The sequence below is a fragment of the Natator depressus genome, chromosome 3 (genome assembly GCF_965152275.1).
Source record: "Natator depressus isolate rNatDep1 chromosome 3, rNatDep2.hap1, whole genome shotgun sequence".
Taxonomy (NCBI): domain Eukaryota; kingdom Metazoa; phylum Chordata; order Testudines; family Cheloniidae; genus Natator; species Natator depressus.
The window spans coordinates 113,735,277-113,758,534 of record NC_134236.1 but is presented as its reverse complement, the minus strand read 5'-3'; the positions used below and the strand labels follow the sequence as shown (position 1 = coordinate 113,758,534).

The window sequence follows — 23,258 nt, the reverse complement described above, 5'->3', positions numbered from 1 at the left end:
CAGTATGGCCGTTCTTATGTTCATTATAAATCAGTGCTGTGCAAGTTCATTGAAGTGTGTGCTTCCAGAAAGCTAACAGGTTGGAATGTTTTTATGTTTCTGTGAAGGCTGCAACCCTAACCCTTCTCTGTGAAAGCCCAATGAGAGGGACTGGTCCTGCAGTAGGACAGTTTTGGGGCTGGAAGAGTACTAAGGTCAGCATGCAAGGAGTATCCAGGTTGGGCAAAGTCAGGGGGAGGCATGTGGGCTGCTGGTAGGCTGTTGGGTCAGAGCTCTGGACCAAAGCTGCACTGCCACAAGACAGCGAGGATTACAAGGCAGATGGTGACCTGAACCCCAAACCATCACACTCACTGCCTCCAGATTCTTTTACCTGAAGGGATGGGGGAAAAAGGTGGGGAAGAGTGTATTCGGTCATGGCTCCCAACGTCATGTAGTCTCTGCACACTTGCATATTTGCTTAACAGTAGGTTCTACACTGCATGATAACTCAACTTGTGTAATAAGTTTCACATACATCTGTGGTTATGGACAAGTGTAATTCATTTGTAATTTTATATTGACCAAATAGGTTTGTTTTTTTTTTTTCTTTCTTCCAGTGTGACTCCTCTTAATGAATCTACTCCTGGCATCCCTATTAATCAATAAGATGATTAGGATATGTTTAATTATCTGGAAGATATTTCAGATATATGCTTTGACTTGTTTTCTTGTACTGAATTTTCAGTATAACTATTTAATTTTTTTTCAGCTTATGTTGAGTATGAGTCTTGTTATGATTAGCGAGAATGTAAAACTGGCCCGTGAATATGCATTGCTGGGAAACTATGATTCTGCAATGGTCTACTACCAAGGAGTACTTGACCAAATGAATAAATACCTCTACTCTGTCAAAGATACATATCTGCAACAGAAATGGCAACAGGTGAGCAGTCCTGTTTTGCCAGTTAATATTTCAATGGTAAAGTATTAAGCTGATATGAATGATTTAGTTCAATGTTGAATAAGAAATGTAAAAATATCTAAACTATTCCCTGGTAAACTGTAATACCACTATATATTCTTATTTAAGGCTTCATTGGCTGATTTCTCTCTTTGTTGCCCCTGGCAGAGTAAGGAATGAAGAACAACACTGAGTTAGTATTGTACTAACTTGCTTGCCAGTTTGACTTTTAACTGTGTCAATGAGTGCCCTGGTTATGCTTCAGTATATTTAATTCTTATCACTCTTATTCTTATTACAATACTTCAGTGGTGTGGTTTTGGCTGTCTAATACAGAGTGAGTTAAGACCACCATATTCATGTCCCTTGATGTAAAGCCTTACCCTCCTAAGGGTAACCCAGTCTTTTTTCATTTTACTGTGTTTTTTTCTTAAGACTGTGAAATGAAAACCAGCAGCAGGTTCTATGGAGTTGGTATTAAACCCATCTCTGTTCATTTATCTGACCGATTTTTCACAGTGTAAAATGTGTTAAGACCAAAAAAAAAAAACCCTTCACAAATTTAATGTATATTATTTCTTGTTCTGTAGCATACATAGTATTTTAAATGTATTGGACTAATTTAAAGCATCAGAATTAAGATAGCTAGAGAAATCTTGTGGAATCCAGCAGAGTTCATTCACATTGGCTTTAGCATACTCTGTTACAAATTTGTTAGTAATGTGCTTTAATATACTTCATATTTTTGCATTAGGTTTGGCAGGAGATAAGCGTGGAAGCTAAGCATGTGAAGGATATAATGAAAACACTGGAAAGCTTTAAATTAGATTGCAGTCCCTTGAAAGCAGCACAGCAAGAATTACCAGCTCGTGATGGAGAAGTGTGGTCCTTGCCTGTGCCAGCTGAACGTAGGTAAGAAGAAAATTGGTAGGAGCAGATAACATGTAATTAAGTGAAAACATGCTCCAACTTCAATGAGAGTCTGCAGTTGGAGAATTCCTCCCTTTTTTAGGGCTAAGGTACAGGGCTTGGAAACTTTGACACCTAAATAGCCAGATTCTGGGAAAGGAGTGAGATTTCTGGATTCTATTTCAGGATGCATCGGATGAAGTGAGCTGTAGCTCACGAAAGCTTATGCTCAAATTAATTGGTTAGTCTCTAAGGTGCCACAAGTACTCCTTTTTTCTTTTTGCGAATACAGACTAACACGGCTGTTACTCTGAAATATTTCAGGATGTCATTTTATTTTTGTCTTTAATAGTCTGATAAATGTGAAACGTCAGCCAACTTTCTAGCTGCAGGAAGAAAGTGTAGTATGAAAACATGAGTGTTTTGGAGGTTCCAAGGAAGCTGACTCTCCACTGCTGTATTTTTCTTCCCTCCTCATCATCCCTGCAATGATTCTCATTGCAGGTAGTGTGAAGGAGAGGGAGAAGTATCTGCTACTCTAGCACTTTCTACGGCCTCTCTTTTTTTAGGGTCATCTTCTAGTTCATAACTCCTGGGCTTGCCTTTGCTGCTGCTAGTAGCTTTCCCAAGCAACAGCCTGAAATAGGTGTGATATTTTGACAGTTTTTGCTACCCAGTGTTCTGAGAGGTCAGTTTCAACGTTACTAATTTTGGTAATTCCAATTTCAACAGCTTTGTCAAGGAGCAGAGGCATTGGAACTATGTCTGAAGATTAAAGAAAATAGTTCAGTTCACATTTTTGGAAAGTTGCCTTTGCAACCAAAAAGGCTTGAAATGTAATTTCATTTTTAAAAAATGAAAGTTTAAAATCTGTAGAAATTGAAGACTAGGGCCTTGATCCCACAAGCTGTTTTGTCATAGATTGATACCTGTCCCCATGCAAAAACCTGCTTACTTCATTTGTACTTCTCTTGTGGTCCTAAAGATGGAATGGGCATTAGGAAGGTGTTTAGTGTTGGTCAAGAAGTATGCTTAAACTATTATATTAGAAGTGACTATTTTACTGGTTTTAGTCTTGGATAATGGTAGTACCCAAAATCCCCAATGAGGATTTGGGCTTTTTTGTGCTAGGACAGTCCCTGTGTTGAAGAATGTATACCCTGAAAGGCAAAACAGCCAAATAGGGGGTGGAGAAAGGGTCAGTCGGTCAGAAGGTGGCAGATGTTCATCTTGGTTATTACCCTGCCGTCCTTTTAAAATAAAATTTAATAAACTAAACCAGAGAGTTCTATTTTTAATATTTAATCCTGCCTGATCTATTTTTAAATTAACTCTAACCTTTTCTATTTATAATTTCTCTATTTAAATCTGCACATTTCATTTTTATTTTTTAACCCTCGGTTTTTTTACTTAGATTTAATCTCACCTGTCCTTTAAGCAGTTAAATACGTTTCATTACTTTGCCCTCTGAATGCAGTACTTTGACTGCAACATAACAATCCTCTTTGATCAGATGCCAGAAATCTATCCTTCTGTCTCCTACCAGGCTTTAGTGACAGTGAGCACAGCTCACTTTGCAGGTGGAAAGAAAGTTCTGTTTGTCACTAGACTACTAGGGAGCAGGAAGGTTAGCTGCTGCTTAACATTGACCATATTAGCATGAATTTATGTAGGTTCTTTCATCTCTTGCCTACCACCACACATAGGAACCGTGGTGGAAAATGTGTTGCTATGGAAGCCAGAGAGCTGTTAAGCTTTATTAAGGCACAGAATCTCCCCACAGATCTCCTAGGATACCCATGAGTTTGTGGACTAGAGATCCCTTGCACATAACCTCAACAGGCCATTCAAGTCAAACCTCATGGAGTTTCCTCTTCCTTATTTCTCAGAAGTAATCCATAAGAAAACAGTTTGGCTCTTAGTATTGTAAGTTGGAATTTTTCTGAAAGAGCAGCTGCAAAAATATTTGTATCAATAGTCTTGCTGGTGCCAAAGAATATAAAATACAGACTAATGCTATATGATACATACTAATTGTAGTTAAGAAATTGTGCGTCAAATGTACCTACAGAGGAGAGACCTTGAATTTAAAAAAATTCAGTGATCCCCTCCATACTTATTTGCATGCATGTTTCTAAAGGTTGTCCGAGAGTCTCAGGAAGAGTAGGAGAGACATCTAGTAGTTTCAGTGAGAATTCTGAAGGTGGGAAATTTACACATTTTTAGAATAAATTGCATTCTCTTGGGTTAAGCTGGTCATATTGAGGAGGTTTTGGGAAGGGAGTGTGTGTGCAGGGTTAGAAAACAAAAGCTTGGTGGAGTTGCTCTCTTTTTGGAGGCTTGAGATGAGACTTGGATCCTGGTAAGGCAACTTTGTATTGAATCTTACCTTTTTATCAGTAACAATTTTTTTTAAAAGAAGAAACGCAGATTAGTGCACTAGCATTTCATCTCTGGAGTCAGAATCTGATGGTTCTTGTGGTGTTTCCAAAAAAAGCTGCAGTTGTACATGTAGCTTTTTGTTATTGATTAAGGGCCTAAACAGAGAGGGGCAACGTTTGAAGTCTCCAAAACTCTCTTCCCTCCTTGGTTTGCGCAGTCTGTGTAAGTCTTCCGTAGGGGGTGAAATGCTCCAGTGGATTTTTTGACTTATACTGACCAGTGATCCAGTATTCATGAGAAGCTTTTTCATTCTGTGCAAGTGATCAAGGAAGAATACTCTGGTAAAGGGATTTCAGTTTCTGTTGGATCATAAGCATCTTTAGGACAGCCTTTAGGACAGCACCAAGAGCACTGGTACTTTAACATATTATAAATGTATTAAGCTTCTGGTGTAGGTAGGCTAAGTATAGACAGAGGATGAAGTGATTTTGAAAAGTATGAAATCTCAGTGACTTTATTTTAAAATAAAAGTCCTGGTTTTTGAGCTTAGCTTTTATATTGGCAACTTGTAATATTGGTGGCATCATAAAATTAAATAGGTAACAAAGAGTATTTATTTTGGGCAATTCATAGTTGATTTGATGAGGTTTGATAAAGGTCACCATAGTCTTTAAATTTAAACCTTTTGTATATGTTATGACCAATCAGACCTTCTCCAGGAGCCAGAAAACGTCAGTCTGCTCAGTGCAATGATTGCAGAGGTCACAATAACCGTGTAAGTGCAGCCGTCAGAGGCCCTCACCGGCCCGCCTCTCGAAATCCTAATGATAAAGGGAAAGCAGTCCGTGGCCGAGAAAGGAAGGATCAGCAGAATAAAGGAAGAGAGGAAAAGGTAAACTTGTGGATCATTTCATGAAGTTTAGAGATTTGTGGTTTCATTGCATCCTTACGTTGGGGGATAGGGAGATGACTAGTGCAGAAGACGTTATCTTTGACCAAACTTAAAACTTGCATAGTGCTTCTCATATTTAAAACACTATATACAAGCATGAAACCTCGGAACATATCTGTAAGGTGTTTAATGGATGAAGATGAACACTGAAGGACAGCATAATTGATTGAAGGCCACATAGATTAATTAGCAGAGCCAGGGCTTAGAACTTGCCAGTTGCTGACCTCAAATCCTGTACATGTTCCCCTAGATGATATTGCCTCTTTGTAAAGCCCTTCTTGCTGTGTAACTCAGACCTTATACAAGAGTTCATTGGAAATTCTTGGACATGGCTGTTTACAAGAAATACAAAATTGTATTACTTCAGTCCTCATTTCAGTAGCTGATTCAAATTTTGGGAGTCAGAGTGAATTATTTTTTTATATACGACTCTCTTGCAGACGACAGTGGGAGGCTGTTGCCTTGTATCTTTCAAAACATCTGGAAGCAAAATTTCTCAGGATTCAATTAACTCTTAAGGGAGATCTTAAACCTCTCATTTAGAAGGTCAGCCTGATCTCAGCTAGTTACATTTCTCTTTTTTTAAAAACAAACTAGCAATATATCTGGATTCAATCTAAAAAGACCTATTCTTCCAGTCAGAACTAGGAACCTTTAATGGTCAGAACTGTGCAATTCCCAGAAGGACAGTGTCACATAATAATAACCTGATAATGGCTGAAATAAGAGATCACATTCAACAAGTAAAATCCATCTTTGACATAGCTTTCTGAAATAAACCAATGTCTTTACCAAATAAATCAAAGCCAACCTATTAATGTCCACAGAATTGATGGATAGAATCCAGGGTTTACTTCAGTTTCTGTAATCTCTAAAAGTGCTTCGATATAGGGGTGTTATGCATAATATAAACTGCCTAGTTAGAACTAGACACCTGGAAATGAAATAGCATGTACACCATATTGTATATCTTTGTAAATTAAACAGTTAGCGTGGGAGTTAGGCAGGTAGGCAGGGTTCAGTGCTTTATACTAGTGATAGTATCAAATCCTACTCCCATTGATTTCAATGCGAGTCTTGCAGCTGATTTTAGTAAGAGCAGGATTAACTCTAATAAGTAAAATGCTACATTGAATCTTTAGAAAGAAAGGAAAAAAAGTTGCCTCTGTGCTTTCGGTGGGCTTTGCTGATGGTGAAGTGTTAATGAAAAGTTTTCTTAACCAAGTCAGTTTGAGATATATATTTATTTATTAGTAAAGGCACTTTGAAAGCATCACAGGGGCAGAATATTTATGCAGGGATTCAGAGCTGGATGGGATCCCTTTTACCCCCAAAATTCCAGCCTTCGGAGCCACTGTTGGGGTCTACGCAGGAGAAGGCAATATATAATACTGCAATACAGCCTCTCATGAATTCAGACTATCACATGTATCAATTTTGTTTTTTAACATAGAACAAGTCGTCATCTGATGTTTCAGAATCTGAGCCAAAGAAGTTTGATGGTACTGGGTATGATAAAGACTTAGTAGAGGCTTTGGAAAAAGATATAATTTCTCAAAATCCCAATGTTCGATGGTAAGTTTGAGTAAAATTAAGCTTATATCCAGGTTGCAGTTTTTCTCTTATAAAGTGGAGACTCTTTTTGGGATTAACTTTTTGACACATTAAATAATTACAGCTACATTGTTTTTTCTATATTAAAGTAAGTTTGCTTGCTTGAATGTTTCTAGCACTCTTTTTAATTACAGGAAAACTGGTGGAAAACTTCTCAAATCAGTCTTATAGCCCAGTGTCTGAGCTGCTCATGCATGAGGCACTGTTTCAGTATATGTAAGATTATATTAGGTCTGCCAGTGTCTTTTGGAAAAGCTTTCTGCTGTATAGCTCTATGCTAGCAAAAGGACTTGTCACTAATGGGTCCACCTGAATTGGTGCTGAAAATAGTGTAATTTCTAGTGGAAAAAGACAGTCATTTTTCAGCATTTACAGAAAGTGTTGAAACCTAGTCTCAAACAAGAAGGGAAGCATAGTTGCCTTGAATATGCTGATCAGAATATCACAAGATCAGGTTTCTTGGGCTGTCAGAGTCCTTAGTGGGAGAGCTACAGAACAGGCAGTGGTAACACACAAGCTTCCCCTAAACTGCCTTAACCACTGTTCTTCCTCCCTGACTGCACGGAAAGGCTGAGGGCACAAGTGAGAACATAGTTTAATTTCAATGTCTTTTCAGTCGTTGGCACCTCTGTGGAGATTACAATTGAAGAATTGATGAGAGAATTTGCCCACTACTAGTCTGATTACAGTAAAGCTGGAAAGTATAATTTCCAGCTTGAGGAGACATACCCATGCTGCTCTGATCAAGCTAGTGTGCTAAAAATAGAAGTATAGCCACTGCAGCACAAGCAGCAGGAGGGGTTAATTGCCCCAAATACGTACCTATGGTCTTGAATGGGATTGTACTCCAGGTGTCTAGTCCCTCTTGTTGGTCATGCAGTTTTGGCTACACTTCTGTTTTTAATATGCTACAGGTTTGTGTACCTGAGCTGGAAATTGCCTCTTCCAGCTCCAGTGCAGATATTCCCTAGAAACAGAACTAGACCAACTCATTCATATAGGCTACTAAATAGCTATTAATGGTAATGAAAGTGTTTGCATCTTGAATTGAACAGTGATCAGGCATGTCCCTGTCATAAAGTGTTAAACAACGTTCTTTTTTTCTCTATCAGGGATGATATAGCTGACTTAGTTGACGCCAAAAAATTGCTCAAAGAAGCTGTAGTCTTACCAATGTGGATGCCAGAATTCTTTAAGGGAATTAGAAGACCGTGGAAGGTAAGAAATTGCTGATTCTTAGCATGCAGTGTAATTCTAAGAACTGTCCTAAGTGGGGCACCTGAACTCACAAATATTCTGTGTATATTATATCTACCCATCTTTAACCAAAACTTTTAAGGCAACTATGTGTTATTTGAATACAAATGAAGTTAGTGTAGGCTAAAACATATACTGACGTGTGCCTTCTGTTAGTATTCAAGAAAGTAATATCACTTCACTACTTAGTTTTGAATAGAATCATAGAAATGTAGGACCAGAAGGGACCTCAACAGGTCATCTAGTCTAGTCCCCTGCACTAAGGCAGGATGAAGTATTATCTGACCATCCTTGACAGGTGTTTGTCCAACCTGTTCTTAAAAACCTTACATGACAGCAATTCCACAACCTCCCTAGGTAATTTGTTCCAGTGCTTAACTACCCTTAAGTTAGGAAGTTTTTCCTAATGTCTATCCTAAATCTCCCTCACTGCAATTTAAGACCATTGCTTCTTGTCCTGTCCTCGGTGGTTAAGGAGAAAATTTATCATCCACCTCTTTATAACAATCTTTTATGTACTTGAAGACTGTTAGGTCTCCCCTCAGTCTTCCGCAGACTAAACAAACCAATTTTTTTCAGTCTTTCCTCATAAAATGTGTTTTCTAGAACTTTGATCATTTTTGGTGCTTTCCTATGGACTTTCTGAAATTTGTTCACATGTTTCCTGAAGTGTTCTGCTCAGAACTGGACATGGTACTCCAGTTGAACCCTTATCAGTGCTGAGTAGAATGAAAGAATTACTTCTTGCGCCTTGGTTACAACACTTCTGCTAATACATCTCAGAATTACGTTCGCTTTTTTTGCAACAGTATTATTGTGATCCACTGTAACTCCCAGATCCTTTTCTGCAGTACTTCTTCCTAGGCAGTCATTTCCCATTTTCTGTGTGCGCAACTGACTGTTCCTTCCTGCGTGGAGTACTTTGCATTTGTCCTTACTGAATTTTATCCTATTTAATTTAGACCATTTCTCCAGTTTGTCCAGATCATTTTGAATTTTAATCTGGTCTTTCAAAGCACTTGCAACCCCTTCCAGCTTGATATCGTCCACAAACTTTAAGTGTACTCTCTGTGCCATTATCCAAATTATTTCTGAAGATATTGAATAGAACCAGGTCAGATCTCTATGAGGTGCCACTATATATGGCCTTCCAGCTCGATTGTGAACCATTGAGGATTACTCTGAGTGTGGTTTTTCACCTTATAGTAGATTTGTCTTCCAGGCTGTATTTCTCTAGTTCAGAGGTGTTCAAACTGTTTGGCGTGCCCCCTAGGGCAGTGTGGAGGAACTCTTATGGGGGTGAGTGGTGACGCCAGGCAGCTCATGCCAGCCCCCACGGGTGGAAAGGGAGTGCCACCTCCAGCTCCAACTCACCTCAGTGGGCCACCCAGCCTGTGGGTCAGTGTCAACATCTGCTGGGCCCATTTCCACTTCCGGCAGATTCTGAGCCCAGCTCTGGCTCTGTCCCCAGAGACCATTGCATATGCCTTCCCCAACCCTGAAAACCGAAGTGGGGAGGGGTAGAGGGCCAGGTATTGGCCCTGCCATAGCTGTGCATCCTGGCTGCAAGGTAGAAGCAACCTGCCGCTGAGGGAGCCTTGGCTTGGTATCTGTGTACTTGAAACTTACCGGTGTAGGTAATTTAATTAAAGTTGTGTTAAGGTCTCTGTTAGGTTTATAAATAGGCTAACAAGTATACTTTTGCATGTGTCTATTTTTGTCTGAGTTGCAGGGGTGTAACCAAAATGTAACTAAAATTGGGGGGGGGCTCAGCTCAGTTTGCAAATCACTGCTCTAGTTTATTTATGTCATGTGAAGATCATGAGACAATATCAAAAGCCTTACTAAAGTCAAAATCTGCTATCGCATCTACTGCTTTCTCCCTATCCACAAGGCTTGTTAATCTGTCAAAGAAGGACACTAGGTTGGTTTGAAATGATTTGTTCTTGACAAATCTGTATTGACTGTTTACCATCTTATTTTCTTCTAGGTGGTTACAAATTGATGGTTTGATTATTTGCTCCATTATCTTTCTGATTACTGAAGTTAAGCTGAATGGTCTATAATTCCCTGGGTTGTCTTTATTCCTCTTTTTATAGATAGGTACCTAATTTTGCCCTTTTCAAGTCCTTAAGCATCTCTCCTGTCCTCCACAAATTCTCAAAGATAATTGCTAATAGCTCAGATGTCTTCAGCCAGTTCCTTAAGAATTCTAGGATCTATTTCATCAGGCCCTAATCACTTGAAGACATGTAACTTGTTCTTTTCCTATTTGAGCCTCAGATCCTACCCCATTTACACTGATGTTCTCTGTTAGTTGTCCAATCACTGCTAACTTTTTTTTGGTGAAAACTGAAACAAAAAGGGTATTTAATTAAGACTTTGGCCATTGCTGCGTTTTCTGTTTTTGTCCCCCCTTCTCCCCTCCCACCCTTCATTTAGTAATGGGCCTACCCTGTCCCTCATTGTTGTCTTGCTTCCCATGAATTTGTAAAATGCTTTCTTATTACCCTTTGTATCCCTAGCTAGTTTAATCTCATTTTGTGCCTTGGCCTTTCTAATTTTGTCCTTAAGTGCCTGTGTGTGTGTGTGTGTGTTCATTCAAACCTTGTAATTTGACCTAGTCTCCACTTTTGTATGACTCTTTTGTTTCAGGTCATTGACGATCTCTTAATTAAACAAGGTGGCCTCTTACCACACTTCCTATCTTTTCTAAGCATTGGAGTAGTTTGCTCTTGTGCCCTTAATAACATCTCTTTAAAAAACTGCTAACGCTCCTGAACTCCTTTTCCTTTAGCCATATTTTCCATGGGATCTTCCCTACCAACTCCCTGAGTTTACTAAAGTCTGCCTTCTTGAGTGCATTGTCTCTATTCTGCTGTTTTCACTCCTACCACTCCTTAGAATCATGAACGCCATAATTTCATAATCACTTTCAACCAAGCTGCCTTCCACCTTCAAATTCTCCACTCGTTCCTCCCTGTTTGTTGGAATCAAAGCCAGAATAGCCTCTCTCCCATTTGCTTTCTCCACCTTCTGTAATAAAAGTGGTCTCCAATGCATTTGAAGAACTTGTTGGATAATTTGTACCCTGTTGTCTTACTTTCCCAACAGATGTCTGGGTAGTTGAAATCACCACCAAGCCCTGCGTTTTGGATGATTTTGTTAGTTTAAAAAAAGCCTCATCTACCTTCTCTTCCTGGTTTGGAAATGTAATTAAGCAAAAGTTCGTACTAAATAGTCTAACACTGAGGCTATCAAACAGTTTCTTTAGGCTATGGTTGTTGCAGTGGGTTTTCACTAGCCTTAACAGATTTTGGTACATCACTTTGGACTGTCTCTTTTCAAATAGGGTGTGCTGATGGTTGGTCCACCTGGTACTGGAAAGACTCTCCTTGCAAAAGCTGTAGCTACTGAATGCAAAACAACATTTTTCAACATCTCTTCATCAACACTTACTTCAAAATACAGAGGAGAATCTGAGAAACTTGTCCGCCTGCTGTTTGAAATGGTGACTAACAACTCTAAAAGGAGTAGTGGGTTGTAATTCTGTTCCCAGAGTAGTGAAACCTACGCAAGATACAGTGTGGCAGTAGGCCTCCAAGTTAAAGCCTTATTATATTGAAGTTTGAGACCCTCAGTTTTTAGTGTGTGTATAAATATGCACACAGGTATTATTCATAGAAAACCACTTGTAAAAATTGACAGAATGGTCCTGCTTAGCGTATGTGCTCATGCTTCAGGTTGAATTGAAGCATAAGCGCTTTCAGCCAAACTTATGGCCGCAGTTCTTGGATTCATGTGACTGCATCAGAATCTCCAGTTTCATTTTAATAAAAGGTTGCTATTCCTCATGGTTTTAAGAAAAACTGTGAATAGTGTAACCAATGTAGTAATGTCTGCCTGAGTCAGCAAGCAGCCCAAAACAATAGCTCAATGGTGGAAGGAGGGGTTTGGCATATTGTGACGTAGATAAACCTTCAGGTACATGGGAAAGGTATACTTGTATAAGATAATGTGAATTTAACTCATTATAGTTGTACCACTATATTCCCCATGTGGACATGCTGATTCTAGTTTAAGAGCTTTTTTGTGGTTTAGCTTATGCCTGTTTGAAAATGGTTTAAAGTAAGCTGAAAAAAGCCACTCTTATTCCAGAATAAGTGCCTACACAGGGAGTTTAAATCACTAGTTATACAAACGTAATGGGTGAAACTTCCCAAGTAGACATACCCAAAGGCTCCAGATTTCCTTAATCAAGGCCTGCGTATACTTACTAATAATGTGATACCCTAAAATAAACATTTTCTGTCTGAGACACTATTTGGTCTGTGCTTTCTACAAATAGACTTTGCAGGCTGATTTGAAATAACTCCCTGAAGACAAAACTACTAAAATTCAAAACCTTGCTCTGCGACTTTAGATCCCAGTTAAGTAGATTAGATATGGTCACACAATCATCCACTATATAAAATGTGTAGTGTTCCCTTTCAGCTAAGAATAACACAAATTTTAATCTTCAGTTCAAATCATATCATGTGGTTAAGACTCAGTAGTCTACAGAGCATGTGACGCTTGGAATTAATGGAGTGGTGGACTCAGTAAAGGCTTTTCTACATTGCCAAGTTCAAATGCAGTGCATTCTGGGGTGAACAGTCTTGCAAAATGTGGTTATTGTAGCCTCAGCTCTACAAACAAATCCTATCACATTGCTGTGGGAACTTCAGGTTTGAATTTATTGAAGTTGACCACATTATACATGGTAAAGGCATTAAAGTTAATGCCATATACAGCAACAGAAAATATTATGTATGCACAAAGCAATATGTTATAATTTGCTGTGGGACAATAACTTTGAATTTCCTGGGTGTTCTTCTCTCTGCTTTTTATCGAATCTCAAGGTCTGGCTAGGATTAGCATGTGACTGCCATGCTTCTTGGAAACATGTGCTACAGGAATTAGTGTGGATGAATCAGTTGGTGGCATTCACCCCTTGTAGTAATATTGAACTGATTATCCCAACATGGTTTTAGTGCTGATTTAGGAGATTTGACCTTGGTTTCATTAAAGATCCCATAACATGTTACAGGTGTTAACTTTAGTGTCCTGGTCAGATACTACCTTTGATCATTACTGTGCCTATTTAAATTACATTCTGGGGTGCACATTGAGCTGGATGTGACATTCATTTCCATGGTAAATTATTGTATAGTGTTGCTGCAGGCTGTTAAATAGCTGGCATGTAATACTCTAAGGGTTACTACACTTGAGTAGGGTAATGTTCTGCTTTTATATCATTGCTACTGAAAGCATAATTGCTCATGGTATGTATGTTTGAAGGGTGGAGGTAAGGGAGAAGAGGTGTTGGCTATTTATTCCTATTGTGGTGAATCACCAAAGCCAAGACAGCACAGCATTGCTTATAGGCAGCTCTAGGAGATGTGACAATTCCAAAGAAATAAGATTAAATAAAGCTTAAGATAAACTGATGCAATTTCAGTTTCTGATTTCTCTAGGCTCGATTTTATGCACCAACAACTATATTTATTGATGAGATAGACTCTATCTGTAGTCGCAGAGGAACCTCGGAGGAGCATGAAGCCAGTCGACGGGTAAAAGCAGAACTACTGGTTCAGATGGATGGTAAATGAACTTAATCATTGTTGATGGTTCTGGGTTATGGAAAAAAAAAGGATTTAATTTTATTCTTTTAGGCACAAGAACTTACTTATGCTGTTTTTAAAAAGGCAGATTAAAATGAACAACACATAAACATTACTCAAACTCACAAGACACTACAAATATACTGAGCTCATCTATACTACCTTATCTACTCCCACAAATGCTCTTCAGTATCTGAATCTCAACTTCGCATTGTAACTTCAGAATAATTGAGCTTCCTCAAAGGTGTGGAATCATTGAGCTCCTTGTCAGTCATGACTCCTTTTATATAACCCTACACTTCCCACAAGTGATTTTTTCCCCCTTCCAGCCTAACCCTTCCCCCTTAGTAGTCCAATAAAGTAGAGCAGTCAGATGTAGCTGTATTGCTCTAGTAGCAGAAAGTCTTCAAAGACAACCATCACTAAGCGCTCCAGACTGTAGTCTTCTATACAAGTGATTTGAATAACTGTAATCTATGCGAATTTAAACTTCTAATGGCAGTTAACATCACCTCCAAAAGGATTCACATTATGATACTGTTTTTAAATAGCATTTCAATAAAAATGGCACACTTCAGTTACTTTCTACAATTAATTTAAGCAATTGTTACTGAATAGGGAAAAACCCATGCCAGTTTTATTTGTGCAGAAAATTAGCTATTTTAAATTTCAAATTCTTTGCTAAACACTGTTGAATATGTACTTAAAGAAACCTTCAAATACTTTGCTAATCTGCAGAATAACTTGTGTTAGGATTCCAGGAGTCATAAAACCTTTTTTTTTAAACTTGAGCAGTCTGATCCTGCACCCATTTAAGTCTATAGAGAAACTCCCATTGACTTAAATAGGAGCATGGTCAGAGCCCTTGAGACACTTTCCTTGCAATTCAGATATTTGCATCAGTAATGAATTTTTCATTAGCTCCCTTTTTTTAGCCATGGAATTTTGGAATATTCATAAATGGTGTCTTGTTATGCTTTAATATTAGGGCAAACAGTACAGTGGGTATTCCAGGGTCTGTCACTGATTACAAGCAAAATCTGTCGGTTTTGTCATTAGAATGATTTACAAATAAACACCTTGGTAACAGATGTAGAGGATGACAATTCTAGTAAAACACATCTTGGATTTTTATTAGTAAAAGCTATTTATATAGTGCCACTAATTTAACAATGCTTTACAGACTAAAATACTTCCTGTCTGTTCAAAAGGGTTTTAGTCCATGGACCTAATCCACCAGTCTTGAATGCTGTCTTTCCTGGGACGACTTATGTTAATAAAAATTACTCACCTGAGTAACAGATTGCAGTATCAGGCCTACAAATTGGTGGGGAAGATCTGATTTTGATAGCAGCAGTTACACTTTTTGGTGTGGCTGTTAATGACATTTTTGAGTACCCTTATTTTTAGTTCCATTCTAAGTTTTCACGTTGACACCCTGTGATAAAGGCAAAAATCAAGCCAGATATTGCAAAATTGTCTGATGCAGAAGGACTTGCCAATCTTGTGAAACTTACATCAATGTTAACCTCAGTTCTCTGACCTAGAATTTGCACTTCTTCTTCCCAAAATGGCAGGTGGAACTAAAATTAAACTTGCACTTTAATATTAGATCTCAGGGTATCCGTGATTCTGTATCTATATAGGATCTTCCCATGATAGCTGAATAGGTTTAATTATTTCCCCTCCTACCACAGGTGTTGGAGGGGCTGCTGAAAATGATGATCCTTCCAAAATGGTTATGGTACTTGCTGCTACTAATTTTCCGTGGGATATTGATGAGGCCCTAAGACGACGACTAGAAAAGAGAATTTATATTCCTTTACCATCAGGTACAAAGATTTCCTTAGATTTAAAAAAAAAGTGATCGTTGCTTCTTTTATTTTGTGATGAGTCTTGTGATTTTTGGCAGTATCTTAGTATACTGTGCTGGACATCTGGGCTCGGAAGAGACCTTTGAACTTTGGAGGCACTTTACCTTGAGTGTATTGTTTGGTTGAATGCATTCATGGTCTGGATATGGAAGAGAGTGCATCAATAACACCACAGACAAAGCATTAAAATGGCAGGTACATGTGGGTATAAGGCCAATGGATACAGAGATTAGCCTAGAACAGAGAGGTGAAAAACAATGTAAGGACTATACTTGATTGAATTTCAAAAATAGGAATGCAAAGTTAACACTCCTAAAAAGTGGCCTGACTTTCAGAAATGCTGAGTGCCCAGCTGCAACCTCTTAAGTCTAAGGAGGTTGTGGAAACTCCTTCACTGGAAGTTTTTCAAAAGGAGGCTGGATAGCCATCTGCGTTGGATGGTTTAGACACAACAAATCCCGCATCTTGGCAAGGAGTTAGACTAGATGACCCTTGTGGTCCCTCTAACCCTATGATTCTAAGTCCATTTGCGCTCAGCGCTTCTGAAAATCAGGCAACTTGTTAGGATCCTAAATATAGACTTAGGAACTTAACTTTGTGCTCCTGTTTCTGAAAATATTTGCCTTCTGAACTGGACTTTAGATGTAGATGCAGAATAGAGCAAAGGAAGATTAAAACAAATTAGAGCCACCCTATGTGTATCTTTTGAATCACGGAATTAGACATGCTATTTTTTTTGTTTGTTTAGCAAAAGGCAGAGAAGAACTCTTACGGATAAACCTGCGAGAGTTGGAACTGGCTGACGATGTTGACCTTGCAAATATAGCTGAAAAAATGGAAGGTTATTCTGGTGCAGACATTACCAATGTATGCAGGTATGTCAGAATTGCAACCTTATAAAACAGTTTCTCTTGTTGAATCACTTATTTGAGAACTAGTCAACCTTAATCATGTCCAGTAGCGACCCTAATTTGGTGACTGAAATTAACAGCACTCGGAAAACACAAACCTTGTCACTAAGTTAAAGGCTTAATATAAACTGACTTGGCTCTCCGAGTAGTTTTCACATTCCGTCTACTTCTTGAACTGAAAGCTCTCCAGGGCAAAGGACTGTCCCCCACTCTATGCAACACCAACTATGATGAGGGCTTCCCCACTCTGATGGCAGCTTTTGTGTGTAATCAGAACAAGTAATAAGTAACCTGGTACTATAGAGGGGACCAAAGGAGTGGATGGTGAAAAGGCAGTGAATAGAGAAGTTTGCCCTAAATATTTGACCACTATAAACTGAGTTGAGGCAAATACAGTGTTAGATATAAGTAGCTGCTTCTCTTGTTTTGTGTGTGTGTGTGGACATGGCTTTTATTTCAACTCAATTTATATGAATGAGGGAGGCATAGGGGCACTTAGCCAAAATGTTGTTTGTAGGATGCTGGATGTAATGGTGCTACTAAATTTTCTTTTAACATAATTTCTATTGTCCTAAAATATCTCTTCTGCTGGTTGACACTAGATTTGCTACACAATCCAGTTAATACTGGTTGAAATATTGTTTTTATTGCCATATTGGGAAAACTGGAACATCCAGTTACATAAGAAAAGAAACAGGAGAGAATGGAAGGGAGTGAACAATTTTTTGATGGGGAGAGGAGGAGGATGCAGGAGGAAGAGGTGTTCTAGACGAATATTAAGGGAGGCAAGTTGTTTGTCAGAAAATGGACAACTTCATGGTGCAGTTCCGAGGAGAATTGCAAATTGAAATGAGAAATGAAAGCACACCAGTCAATTCCATTTTCACCAGGTGGTTCATTTCAACATTTATCGATTTGTTAAATGCTTCTATGCAAAGGACCTATTCCAAACCAGAGAAATCCTTACTTTGTTCCCTGAAGCTGCTTCAGAAATATGGTAGATGTGTAAGGGTCCCTTCAATAAAATCTTCAGTCACATTAAATGTTTCCTTAATTACATGGATTAATTTATTGAGATGTAGGATTCCCTAAAGCAAGATTTACCTTTTTAGTAACTTTAGGGTTTTACACACACCAGAAGATACTACTGATTTTTTGATCATCCTGCTATGCAGACTCAGCAGATCAGGGGTTTTATTTCCTCTGGTATCAATCTCAAGATCTCTCTCCTCTAGGATTTTGAGACGTTTAGATTTTCTGGGCCTGTGAATCAGTTTGGGGACTTGAATTTTGGGTCTCTGTTGCCGCCTTTTTCCCTGCATGATATAGACAAATCTCCCGACTGTGTTTTAATGTTCATTGGGGAGAGTAAGTTGAAGACGTTTCCGCAGTGGAAAGCAAGGGCCAGGCCCTTTTTAATGTGTCAGATAGTTAAAGCTCCCAGTAGCTCCCTAAAAGAGAACTCCCTGCCCCCGAGGCCTGGCAAGTGGTGGCTATTGTTGCAGCAACTGAACTTGGAATCTAGGGGGAACGAGAAGCTCTGTTTTTTTAGGACTTTTTTGTCTCATTCACAGCCAGTTAAACCATTCTCAGTACTATAGCATAAAGAGTAAGTTTTTTTTTTATAAATAGGCAGCAGCGTATCTAGCTGTCTCGACACACAAGGCCCACCCTGTTAACATTTTTATGGTGCGGAGCAATACGTACTCTTTACCCGAGGGTGAATATAGAAGAAAGAAAATTAGGTGGCTTCGTTCAAGTCCTTGGGAGCTTTGAAATAAAACTTTGTTACCACTTTCATTGTGCCCCCTCCCAACAATGGCTTTAATTGCTGCGACTGGTCTGTCCATCCTCAGTGTGGACAAAATCATGATTTTATCAGCATCTCCCATGGGGCCTGATCTATCCGTTATATTTGCTAGTGAAAAAGATGAAACAATAGCTGTAGTAAAATGAAATACTATTTTTGGTTATTAAAATGCACAAACTTTTCTTTTTGGTTGAAAATTTATGGTTTTAGAACTTAATTTCAATAAATTACTCAAACAGTGCAAGCTAAACTGCAGACTCTTCAGTCATTTGTCCAACCCCCCCACTAAGTATGTGTATGTAGACTGTTACTTTATTTGCTTACCTAACACAGGAACTACCAATAAGTCCATCACTTAATACAGCAGGAAAAGAGGTATTTATAGGGACAGTTTATATAAGCACTTATTGCGGCCAGCAATATAAGGTACATAGGGATGAATAGGTTTGGGGTTTGTTTGGGTAATCATTCAGTCCCTAGCTCAGATTTGTAAGTAATTTGCAGTCTGGAGATACTACAGACCTTCTATAGTAAACTGCTTTTTCAAAACCCTTCCCTTTAAATGTATATGTTCCATTCACGTGTGACGGTTTGGGATTTCGTGAAACGGTTCTAAATAGGGACAGTCCAATTCTCTGTACAATAGCACAGTCAAAAAGGAAAAACAGTGTGGGATCTGTAGTGGTGGTGGATACTTGTATTCCTCACAGAATAGGGGTATAAGCTCTGCTCAGTAAGGCTGTGAAGTGCACAGAAATATTAACCAAGTGAGGTTTGAATGTTTAGTCTTCTGGTTCCTGGCCCACTGAATTTATCTTAAGGATACAAGAACATTCAAGGAGACGGATCCATTTCATGTCCCATGTGGAATTTTAGTTCTGTCTGGCTGCTTTAGAATGACGCAAGAGGAAGTTGTGCAGAGCAACTGGAATTATCAAGAGATTTAACGGACAAAACTCTATGAAGTTTAGTTATGCATCTGCAAATGGTGAATTTTCCAGCCTTTGTTACTTGGTCAAAACAGCAGACTTTCCTGACTATGATAAAAGTAACTTCTGTGAAATCAAGACTCTCCCTCTGCTTGATTTGAAACTCCTGCTCCAAACCATGCAGATTCTAGAGATGGTCAGAACAGTTTAACGTCGCCAAACTACATCATAAATGGGAACTCCATATATATTTCGCATATCTTATCCAAACTGCAGCTAGCTGTGATAAGGAGCAATTAAGGACATATTCCCATAGTCAGTAATCAGTTTAAGTGAAGTCATATTGCTGAACTTGATGACAATTTCTGTGCAGACTCTGCATTGTTCTGACCTTACTGCAAGATATAACAGGAGGAGAAAAAGGCTTGCTTTCAGCAGCAAAAGGAACAAACAGATGCACATTATGTATTCTGGTTCTCTTTCCCCCCATCTGTTACACCTATGCCCTAATTGATTTAAAATTGGTTCACTAAACTGACAAGCTGGTGGTGGTGCAAATCAGAAATAGAATTCCAGGTTATATATTGTGAAAAGTAATCTTCTAGCTACAGATGGATCTTGAAATAATTTTTAGCATTAGCCCCCTATTGTTCCACAACCCTGAACTTTTTCAGTGTCTGTCTGCATTTAAAACACTACAGCAGCACAGCTCTGGTGCTTTAGCACTTCAGTGTAGACGCTATGCTGATAAGAGGTTGGTGTAAGCAATCCTCAGTCCTCAGAGGCAGTAGTTAAATTGATGGAAGAATTCAAAGGTGTGGATTTTTGATACCCCTGACTGACATAACTAAGGTCTCTTCTACACTAGACAATTAGATCAATTTAATTATCTTTAGCCAACCACAGGTGGTTTTGGTAGCTGAAAGCAACATTCCAAGCTAGAATTTGACTACTGCATAATGTAACAGGTACAAGGTAAATGTACTTTCAGTAGTACTGCAGATAGGTGTTACTGAAGCTCTCTGGTTCTAAGGGTGCAGTTTCAAAGATTCTGCTGCACATAAGGATGGTCCAGTAAGTAAGCCACTCATCTGGGAGTTGGGAGAAGTGGGTTCAGTTCCCTTCTCCACCACATACTTCCTGTGTGACCTTTGGCAATCATGTAACCTCTCTCTCAGTTCCCCATCTGTAAAACTGGAATAAGAGACTTCCGGACCTCACAGGAATATGATGAAGATAAATATTAAAAATTGTGAAGTGCTTAGCTACCACAGTAATCAGGGGCCATATTAGTACTGAGATAGAACAGAAGTTAGTGAAAATTAATTTTTGGTTCTCCCAATTGGAATGTGGTGACTTAATTTAAAGCCTAACTTTGTAGCCTCTTAAGCAACTAAATGTCCATATTAATGAGTTGTTTCCTCTTAACGTATAGGGATGCATCACTGATGGCTATGAGAAGGCGTATTGAAGGCTTGACACCAGAAGAAATCCGAAATCTTTCCAGGGATGAAATGCATATGCCTACAACTATGGAGGATTTTGAAATGGCTTTAAGAAAGGTTTCTAAATCGGTATCTGCTGCGGACATTGAAAAATATGAAAAATGGATTGTTGAATTTGGATCCTGCTAAGTCTTCCTAACCAAACTTCCCCTGGGAAACCTGTCTTAAAACAGCTTCAGAAGTAACGAAAGGTAGTGGTCATGTGCACTAAGTGCTATTTTTTTAACTTTCTTGAACTTAAGAGCAACATATTCTGAATAAAGTAATTTTTTAAATTGCATGTCACTTTTGCCTCTTCTTTGAATTTACTCAGAACAAGTCTCCTTTTATCTACTTCCCTTTCAAAGATATGAATGTCAATCAAATGTTTTGGTTTTCATTTTGTTTTATTTTAATTGAATAGTGGGATCTGTTCACCAGTGGGGTTCATATGAATTCTTTCACTAGCACAGAAACTTTGTGCTTGTCAGATCCTGATACTGCAAATCTCAACACGGGAAGAATAAGATTCACTAAACAGTGGTGCCAATTCATCTGTAGCAAATTTTGCCTTTTAAATGTTCCTGCATCTGTTAAAAGAAATTGTGACAAGACTAAGGTGCAAAAACCCTGAAACTTGTAACAGTTAATAAATTAAACTTAAGTCTGACTGAACTAAAAAGTAAGACTTCACTTAAGATGCATTGGGAAAAGCATTTCCTTAGGATATGCTGGGCAACTCTGATTAATACCAGACTATTTTGCCAGCACTGCGGCTGAGTCAGGTTTGCAGTCTACAAGTGTTACAATTGTCTTTAGAAAGTGGAGACCAAGGCATTAAACATATCTGGCACACTTTCTATTAAAATAAAAAAAACAATGTTGGCAGATGACTTGCTCAGGGAAGGAATCTGTGTTCTAAAATAAGCTTGTGATGTACAAGTGAGTATGTCCTAGACTTCTATAGAAGTCCTGTTTTAAAGTTCTTAAGAGTGGCCTTCTAAAATGGGATAACTACTACCCCTGTTTGTGCATGTGCCAGTTTATCGTATTGAGGAATTTTACTTTAAAATTTTAAATTTTAAAATAGGGCCAAAGATCAACTATTCTAAGGCCCACTGCCCTCAATCTTAAAGCAAGACCACACATGACTCTCTAGTGAGATTCTTTCTTGTAATATTAAATAATCATATTAGTTCGGGAATACCACTGGAAAGCTAAAAATCCAGCCTGTTTTTTTTTTTCTTCAGGTAATGTATTCCTGCAAGTCACTTCTCTACAGTTTGATTTCCTTTCAGTATATTTTTGTATGTACAGTGAGTGTAGTAAACAATTTAAATGTTAATTTATGTGAACATCTGAGAAAACTATGCCTCCTGTATTCAAGATAGTAAACCAGTGTCTTGTAAGACACTTGTGGTGTTTCTGAGAAACTTTACACAATACCACAAGATATACAAAAAAGCATAGTAAACAAGTCATCTATAAGTGGCTTACAATTTTCAGTAGGGAAGGGGCTTAATATGAAATTGGCTGTTGAATAAAGTGCTTGAAATATCAAAAATTGCCTTAATATCTTGTTTTACATATATAGTAACTCCTTATTTTAATAGTAAGAACAATTGTTGTTTTTACAAGGCACAGTCAAGGGTAATAGGTCTAAAATCAGGTTGACCACCTTTGTTTTGGCTTGCAGGCATGTGTGTAATCTTCCTTCTAGTGCTTTAGTCCATGCTTGAAGATTATCACATTCTGTATTTCATTAACTGCCTTATCTGTGAATACAAAGGCCAGCTCCCTGTCCTATCTGCTGGGAGAGTATTTTAAAGAAATTAAAACCTGTCACAACCCTCATAGTAGGGAGCTGCTGCTGTTTAGGAGCAAGAGGCTGTGGAAAGAGGGGAGATCATTTTGGGCCTCAACCTTGAAATGTCCCTTTAAACATAAATCAGTTGACATACTATTTTCATAAAAGGAAGCAAATAAGGTATTAAAGTTCCAGTGCCAACTTTTTAGGTCCACTGAAGATTGGTACAAAGATTCAGATGCAAGCATGGTATTGAGTACATCATTTCTCCACTAAATTGTCTGTCTTCTCTGGAATATCTGAAGAGATGTTTATCACAACCACAGGTGCGGTGTTGATAGCCTCCAGGTGAAGGACTCCTCTGAAAGACACATTACTTAACATAAGAAAAATTTGCATTCTCAGAACAGAGCTACCCTTTTCTAATCAGGGGGTAGCTGTTAGTCTGTATCCACAAAAAGAGTCCAGAGGCACCTTAAAGACTAACTGATTTCATGGGTAAAAAACCACTTTTTTGCATCTGAAGAAGTGGGTTTTTTACCCACGAAAGCTTATGCCTAAATAAATGTTAGTCTTTAAGGTGCCACCGGACTCATTGTCAAGTTTTTCTTGTATATGTTATCAACCTTTCATTGTAAAAACATATGAAGTACTTGCAGACTCAGTTTATTATCTATTAAATGAAGAGGCAGCAGTAGTATTGAGGTTTTAGGAAAGCTGCTT

At 38.5% G+C, this 23,258-nt stretch overlaps 2 protein-coding genes across 7 annotated transcripts in view; one reads left to right on the top strand and one right to left on the bottom strand.

Moving 5' to 3' along the window:
- Window positions 1-21,019, top strand: part of KATNA1 (katanin catalytic subunit A1) — a 30,441-nt gene extending 9,422 nt beyond the window's left edge. For 3 of the 4 annotated variants that reach the window (XM_074948590.1, XM_074948591.1, XM_074948588.1), the window contains exons 2-11: window positions 752-925; window positions 1,698-1,855; window positions 4,943-5,126; window positions 6,640-6,761; window positions 7,913-8,018; window positions 11,410-11,568; window positions 13,574-13,700; window positions 15,418-15,552; window positions 16,343-16,469; window positions 20,680-21,017. In XM_074948590.1, the coding sequence (XP_074804691.1) occupies window positions 755-925; window positions 1,698-1,855; window positions 4,943-5,126; window positions 6,640-6,761; window positions 7,913-8,018; window positions 11,410-11,568; window positions 13,574-13,700; window positions 15,418-15,552; window positions 16,343-16,469; window positions 20,680-20,878 (1,488 nt within the window). In that variant the 5' untranslated portion in view covers window positions 752-754 and the 3' untranslated portion in view covers window positions 20,879-21,017. Of the gene's footprint in view, window positions 1-751; window positions 926-1,697; window positions 1,856-4,942; window positions 5,127-6,639; window positions 6,762-7,912; window positions 8,019-11,409; window positions 11,569-13,573; window positions 13,701-15,417; window positions 15,553-16,342; window positions 16,470-20,679 lie in introns of all 4 variants that reach the window. The other variant, XM_074948589.1, reaches the window with a different exon arrangement.
- Window positions 12,900-23,258, bottom strand: part of GINM1 (glycosylated integral membrane protein 1) — a 43,353-nt gene continuing 32,994 nt past the window's right edge. For all 3 annotated transcript variants that reach the window (XM_074948594.1, XM_074948592.1, XM_074948595.1), the window contains exon 8: window positions 12,900-22,896. In XM_074948594.1, coding sequence (XP_074804695.1) covers window positions 22,797-22,896 — 100 coding nt within the window. In that variant the 3' untranslated portion in view covers window positions 12,900-22,796. The remainder of the gene's footprint in view (window positions 22,897-23,258) is intronic.